The sequence below is a fragment of the Rhinopithecus roxellana genome, chromosome 8 (genome assembly GCF_007565055.1).
Source record: "Rhinopithecus roxellana isolate Shanxi Qingling chromosome 8, ASM756505v1, whole genome shotgun sequence".
NCBI classification, from domain to species: Eukaryota; Metazoa; Chordata; class Mammalia; order Primates; family Cercopithecidae; genus Rhinopithecus; species Rhinopithecus roxellana.
The window spans coordinates 22,815,928-22,823,737 of NC_044556.1; the positions used below are offsets into that span (position 1 = coordinate 22,815,928).

General features: G+C 44.3%; 1 protein-coding gene across 1 annotated transcript; it reads right to left on the minus strand.

Annotated features, from left to right (window-relative positions):
- Nucleotides 1–368: 368 nt before the first annotated feature.
- On the minus strand, nt 369–1,777 carry LOC104679549 (heterogeneous nuclear ribonucleoprotein H2-like). Its single transcript, XM_010385151.2, is given in 1 exon segment — nt 369–1,777. A coding segment is annotated over 1 exon segment (1,350 nt). The 5' UTR covers nt 1,719–1,777.
- Between the last annotated feature and the right edge of the window lie 6,033 nt (nt 1,778–7,810).

Sequence of the window (7,810 nt, forward strand, 5' to 3'; positions counted from 1 at the left end):
TAACTAACTTGAGGAAAGCTAAAAATTATTTTAACAGTTATGGTCAATACTGAACTTTGTTATTATGTCCTAGATGAATGTTTCAGTGTTCAAAATTACTGAGCTTGAAGTTTTACAATAATCTCAACTTCCACTTTACATTAAGCATGAATCACAAGCCTGTAATGCAAAACTGTTAAACTTAACTCTTGTTTTCCTAAAAAAGGAGAAAGATAAAGAAAGAGAAGCTGACCAAGAGTGATCAGAATCAATTATATTTCCCACTTACCAATCATTCTGGATATACTAGACATCCCTCCCATTCTATTCAACTCCTACAAATGTACAGCTTTTATACATGGAGTAGCTGTTTGGTGCTCCTTCTCTACCTAAGTAAGGTTTAACTGATAGTCACTGGAGTTTTCCTGCAGAACTTGGTCATTTCCACTCATACTGCTCTGACCACCATAACCACCTCCATAACCACCACTCAACTGCTGGCTAGCAGGACCTCCATAACTAGACTGGTTGGATAAGCCCATCCCTCCCATCATTTGGCTACCATAAGCGCCACCACTTGCCCCTGCTGTAGAATTCAAACCAAGTTCTACATAGCTGTGATCGTAAGCACCCCCACTTGTTCCTGCAGTAGAATTTAAGAAGAGCTCCACATATCTGTGTTGCATATTAGCTTTGTCTTTTGCCATAGCTGCCACAGCATCTTCACAAGTAGCAAATTCAACATCTGCCTCACCGGTAACTCTGCCATCGGGTCCAATTTCAATATGTACTCTCATGGGATGAAGAGGTGAGAAGAAATTATAAATATCATTCTCAGTGGCTCTCTAAGGTAACCCCCTCATGTGTACACAGTGCCCTGTGGTGCTCTGGAAACTGGACCCACCATCTCCATATCTATGATCAGACATTCCTGAAAAACAGTAATTGAAGTCTCTTCCAAATCTATCAGACCCAAAGCCATAGCCATCATTATAGCCACCATAGTCATCATAGCCTCCATACCCTCCACCATAGGCACCACGCCTCATCCTTTCAAACCCAGCTCCCCTGCCAATGCTATTATACCCTCTGCTAGCCCCCAGCCTATCATAGGGACCTGGCCGCTGCATAGCCATGAGCTTTCGAGGGGGATCATAGTGGGTTCGAACTTCAGCTCGGCTACTCTTGAAGATCTCAATGTACCTGTGCCCTATTCTTTCCTTGTGTTTCTTTAAGGCCTTCTCAGCTATCTCCTGTGAAGCAAACTGCACAAAGGCTTCCCCTGTGCTTCGCCCCTGAAAGTCCACTGGCAGTGTCATCCCATTTGGCACAATTTCCAACCCTGAAAAGAACGGAACAATCTCTTCCTTGCTACAGCCAAATGGGAGTCCTCTAAGCCGGACAAAGTCATCGTTGGCAGCATCAGGGCTATTCGGACCTGTATGCTTCAACACCCAGTCCATTTCAACACTGTTAGACTTGAATACTTCAACGTATCTGTGTCCCATGGTTTCTCTGCCCTTCTTCAAAGCCAAGTTCACTTCCTCTTCAGATTCAAGTTCAGCAAATGCTTCACCACTTGGTCTGCCTTCTCTGGTGTAGATGAAACGAATACCCGATGTGCCATTTTGGATCTTGAGATCAGAGAAGAAGCGCATCATTTCATCGGCTGAGCAGGACCAGGGTAGGCCCCTGACCTTCACCGCGAACCCTTCCCTGCCTTCCATGCTCAGCATCATGGTGACTGTTGGGCTCTTGGTGGCAAGTTTGGCTCAATGCAATTTTGGTGTAGCTCTAACGATACTGGGGAATTTTCCTCCTTCTTCCCTCAAACGGCAATATCCAAATGCTGATTCTTGCATTCCAATAATTTCAAATTATTTAAAACAAAAATAACACATCTCACAGGTATGTTCACGCAGTGGCGCAGTGGCATCAAAATCACTAGGAAAAGGACGAAGCCTCAGATTCAGCCACGAGTGAAAGCATTTTTCTGCAACACTTCTTACAAAATTCAAGGGCCTGAGGAGAGCAGATTCATGAACACACCTCTGCCCTCTGGAGAAAGGGGGAGAAGGAGGGGCTGGAAGAGGGTCCTGATGTCAGTTTAGGCGATTGCGGAGGTGGAAGCAGGGTGAGCAGCCGGGAAATCTTCCTGCTTCCCCAGGTCTTCTGCTCTTCAGCAGAGGCAGCAATGTGGTCAAAGGCATGGATTCCAGGGCTGACCAGACCTAGATTTGAATCCCAGCACCGCTGATGATGAGCTGTGTAACCTTGGGCAAGGATTTCACTCCCTGGAATCTCAGGTTCTGCTTCAGCAAAATGAGGGTGTTGTTCACCTCACACTGCGCAGTCACAGTAACGAGGTAAGATCTTCCGTGTAGAGTGACTGTATGGTCCAGCGTGTGGCAAGCTCTCCGTGAGTAACAGCTGTTGCTATTTCAGCTCCACCAGATGCTGTGTCTTATAGTCAACCAGGAAAATACTTTTGGAGAGAACATGCATGTTAAAGCCCCCTGGAAAAAGTCACAGCAAAATCTCTCAAGCCTGAGCTGGAAAAGAAAAGAGTTAGAAAAAAGATATTTACTGATCACATCCCAGGTGTCAAGCTGCAACTTTACAAGTCTTTCATTTATTTATTTATGTTTGCTTTTATTTTTCATTGAGACAAGGTCTCACTCTGTCACCCAGGCTGGAGTACGGTGGCAGTCTTGGCGCACTGCAGCCTCGAATTCCCAGGCTCCGGTGATCTTCCCACCTCAGCATCTTGAGAAGCTGGAACCACAGGTGTGTGCCACCATGCCTGGCTAATTAATGTATTTTTTGTAGGGTTTTTCCATGTTACCCAGGCTGGTCTCAAACTCCTAGGCTCAAGTGATTCACCCACTTTGGCCTCCCAAAGTGCTGGAATTACAGGCTTGAGCCACCATGCCTGTGTGTCAAGCTAAAATTTTAGGAGTCTTTTTAAAGAGCACTTTAAAAGAGATTTTTCATTTAACATTTGGAGTAACTCTATGACATTGGAAATTTCATAGGAAGAAATTAGAGCACAGGAATGTTTCCGTTTGGTTTAGGTTTGGATGCCTATGGCAGAAAAACCTAAGGTAATAATGACTAAAATGGGATAGAACTATATTTCTCTTTCATATGAAAGAAGTTTATCAATAGACAATTCAGAGCTTACACAATTTTATGTAGTGGAAGGACCCGAGCCCTTTTTGTTTTGTCGCTCTCAGCTTTAGCTTCTACCCTTTTTTTTTTTTTTTTTTTTTTTTTTTTTTTTAGACAGGGTCGTACTCTGTCACCAGGCTGGAGTACAGTGGCATGATCTCGGCTCACTGCAACTTCTGCCTCTCAGGTTCAAGCAATTCTCCTGCCTCAGCCTCCGAGTAGCTGGGACTACAGGCACATGCCACTATGCCCAGCTAATTTTTTTGTAATTTTAGTAGAGATGGGATTTCACCATGTTGGCTAGGATGGTCTGGATCTCCTGACCTCATGATCCGCCAACCTCGGCCTCCCAAAGTGCTGGGATTACAAGCGTGAGCCACCATGCCCGGCCTTTAGCTTCTACTTTATGGTCCAATTTCCCCAATCCCCTCCACTTTCCAGCCAGCAGGCAAGAGGAAGGGGCAAAAAAGAGTGCACTCGCTTTTTTCAAGAACAATTCCTGAAAGTCACGTACATTGCTTTCACTTACAACTCATCAGCTAAAACTTACTCACATGGCTAGACCTAGTTGCAAGGGAGGTTGGAAAATGTAGTGTTTATTGTGGGAGGCCATTTACCCTACTAAAAATCAGGGCTTTTGATACCAAGGAAGTAAAGAATGGCTTTGGGACCAAACAACCAGCAATTTCTGCTTTAGGGGTGAAATAGTGTGCCCAGAGTTTCTCAGTTGTGCCCTGTCTGCAGAAGACACTGCCTACCCCAGAGGGAAGCAGTAAGCACAGGGTGGTGGGCCGGAAGGGTGGGATCTCAGCATAATGTCCACCCTCAAATTTGGGAGGTGGCTCTAGGGTTCCCTGCCGGCTCTACCACAATTCCAGTTACTTTGCCAGGAGCCTGGAGGACTCAGCTAACTGTCTGAATCTTCACTGCCACCTGGCTTTAGCCAGTGGTCACTGGTAGTGAAGCCTGTCGCAGCCTGCAAGCCGGAGCAGAGAGGAAAAATTTCAAAGTCAGTGTTGAAATCATCAGGAGGAGTAAAAAGTAGAGCCATTTTTGTTTCTTTCCAGGTCCCTGACCCCAGTTTCTCTTTGAGAATGGTGGACTTGTAGTTCAGCTATTTAGTGTGTATCTACTTCATGCAAGACCCCAGACAGGCCCAGGGGAATACAGACTTGAGTGGACAGGGTCCTACCTCTCCGTAGCATAGATGTGTACACAGATAACTCTAAGGCAAGGCCCTGGAAAAGGTAAAGTGAGCTGGGCAGTCAGCATAGGGGGTTGGGGGAACATTCAGGAAACAGAAGGCATTTGAGCTTGGCTTGGAGGAGCAGTTGGAACAGTGCTTAGAGTAACTTAGGGAAATGGTCAAAGGGTACCCCAAAGAAAGAAAAGAAGAGCAGAAAGGGCCTGAGAAAAAGTAATTAATGTAGAACCATTGGAGTTTCTGGAGGCTGTGTGGTGTGTGTGTGTGGTGTGTATGTGCATGTCTTTAGGATGGACATGGGCATGGAGATGGGGTGGAATGAGATGAGAGAAAAAACTGGGAAAGTAGTTTGAAGTAGCTCGCAGCAGGCTTTACCTATGAGAATAAGGACCCCAGGCTTTATTATGTAGAAAGGAGAAAGTCATCAAAAAATTTTAGAAGGAGGTGACATAATAGGCTTCCCTTTCTGTCCCATATCTATCTATCTATCTATCTATCTATCTATCTATCTATCTATCTATCTATCTATCTATCTATCTATTTTTTAATATAAAGCAGCAGGCATTCTCTAAGAGGGCCGAACACCAATACAAGTCACAATAGAGAGGGCTTATTATTAGCATTTTCAGTTTTCCATTTACAGACATTCTATAGTTAGATGATGACAAATTTCCATGGGAAAAGCTCAAAGTGTAGAATGAGCACAGTTCTGCTCCCGTCTGAATAGGATGTGTCCAGCCAAGGTCACTGGGGAGGAGTCTCTAGAACTTGTGCAGATACAGCTTCTCTCTCTGTGGGTTAGACTTAGCCTGGTTCCCCAGGAGCAGGGCAGCCTCACCTGAATGGTAGCTGAGCAGGGCAATGAGCAGGGAGGGACAAGAGCTTCCTCTGCCCAAGCCCAGGGCACTGGAAAGCCAGCCTCCTCTCCTGGAGGAAATGAGGAGGTTGAGAGGGGAGAGGGTGACCCTGGGTGGTGGACAACTGCATCCCTCATGTTCTCTGCCATTTCCACCTACACTGTTCCAGTATCTGAGAAACTTACCAGAACGAGTTCTCCTGTCCATTAAATCGCATTTAATCCTCCAAGGAGCCTTAAGAATTGGGAATACGCTACATTTTACTCTGGAAAATATGTTTAGTTTTTTGGTGCTCACTGAAAACCTGGTGCATGGGAGACTGAAAAAAATAAAATGATGTTTTATGCACATGAAAGCAGCAAGTTATGTCACTTATTTCATCTGTTACCAAGGATTTGGGAATTTTAGAGGCTCACTGGGTAAAAGAAGACTTTATTTTCATTTTCCTAGACTGAAACAATGTAGGGTTGTGAGAAGTTTAACTGTAAATTTTTTCCATTGTTTAAAGCTGGGACTTTAAACATTGTGCTGAAACTTAGATTTGAGAGATGAGCAGATCCATACAGTAGCATTCCATTTGTCAGGGATCATCAGGGCATGAGGCATTTCAAAGAAATAAAATATTCCAGTATTTAAATCATATCTCTTGAGGGTCTTAATGTTTGTGTTATACATTCTTTGATGTAACAGTTTCCCAAATCTCCAGCTAACTCACTGCCTTGTGAAACAAGAATGCCGTATCAGATCCCATTTGCCCTGCTGATTTAAGAGCATTTTTATGAAAGCCAGTTACCAGATCATGCCGACGCACTGCCCTCTGAGGCTCCCAAAGCTTGTCGGGTGTTTACCCCTGTCCTCAGCGGACCCATTTGTCATCATCCTGTAATTCTGTTAGCCGTACGTACCTCCGCTATATGTTCCTGGGCAAGAATGTTTTGTGAAGTGTGGTATTTCTGTCTGGTGTGGGCATTAGAGGGCCTCCATCCCAGTGAGAGTTGGGTTTGCTTAGGCTTGCTTTGATGAGTCTTGCTTGCTTGTAATATGAAGTCCAAAGATCAGAATTCAAGTTCCATTTCTTTCTCTTCTCCTTGAATGATCTTGGACAAGTTATCAGCCTCTCTGTACCTGGGTTTGCCCACCAACCAACATGGTCATAATAATACCCCAGCCCAGGGCTGAGGATGAAGCTGTACCATATTATACAATGTGTTATACAACTGGTAGTTCGTTTCACTGCAAAATACCTGCTCGTGCCCAACCTCACCTTAGGCATATAGTTGATCAGGAGTGAGTTGTGGAGAGCACTTCTAAGTTTTAAATTATATGGAGGGGGGCTGTTTATGTGAAGGGATGACTGTGGCAGATGCAGCAGGCAGGCTCTAAGGGGAAAGGGTCTCCCCTAAATGTCCTGTTATGAAACTTAGTGCCTAGGACACTGTGGTGGTTGAGAATCAGGGTTCAGCAGAATATGCAAATTGCCTTTCTCTTCATCAGGACACAAAGAAAGAAATGAGCCCCCAAAATATCTCTCAGAAGTGATAAACACGGGTTTATCATTCCATTATCCTTGACATTTTTCAGGGATTAAATGTCTCTGGCTGGGGCATGTTATTATTTGAGTATTACTAGCCCTTTAAGAGCCCCGACACCTCTGGAAAGCAGCCCATGGAGCTGCTTCAGCGCCGAGTGGGTCTGAGCTACAAGAGGGTGACCACTAATTCTAATTCTAACCTCAACCTGAATTTATGAGGTCCTGCTGGCACGCAGAGGGAGGGCTGGAGGGGCCAGTCAGGTTCGTCAGCTGGCCCAGTGGTGTAAGGAGCCGTTGGATTGGGGTTTGTCGCATTGACTGGGACCCTGCCCAAAGCCGAGACTTTGCAAGATTCCCCTGTTTTGCACAACCCTGTGGTAGTAGCCACATCCTTATTGTGTAAATTCAGGTTTAACCACAGAACAACCAGCGTATGCCTTGTGAGATGAGGAGGAGCTTAGCCCACTGAAGAGTACTTTCTTTTAATAAGGAGAGACAACTTCAAAAAAAATTGTTTTTCGGAGTCCCTAAAATTTCAGACGAGGACACTATGAAGATTTTGAGTCTTGCAAGCTGTGCGATTAAAATGATCAAGTGATTAAAATGCTGTTTTAATGCTGTTATAAAACGGTATTTTAGTTTGGACACATTCTTAGAAAAACTCAGACTCCTTCCGCAGAAAAACTGACACAGCAATTTGTAGAGGGAAGTCACAGGTGTTCCACGGACTGAATCACTACACCGGGGATTTTTAAAAGCTGGATTGAGGGAACAGCGGATGGTAGAACGAATCCTTTATCTTGAAGATATACAAATTATATAGCCTGTAAGATTAATGCTTTTGAATCATAAAAAATAAACACAAAATTCTTGTGGCTTGAGTTGCATAAAGATAAGCAATTCAAAGTTCATATCTTTAATGATAGCGTTTTTTCTGTCATAAGTAAAGACTGTGTCAAGGAGTTAATGCAAACACATTTCTGCCCACCATCCTTATATTTCCCCTTTCTTGCTAAAATTACCTACTTCACAGGATGTGAGAATTAAATGATATGTGTCACTGTGTTT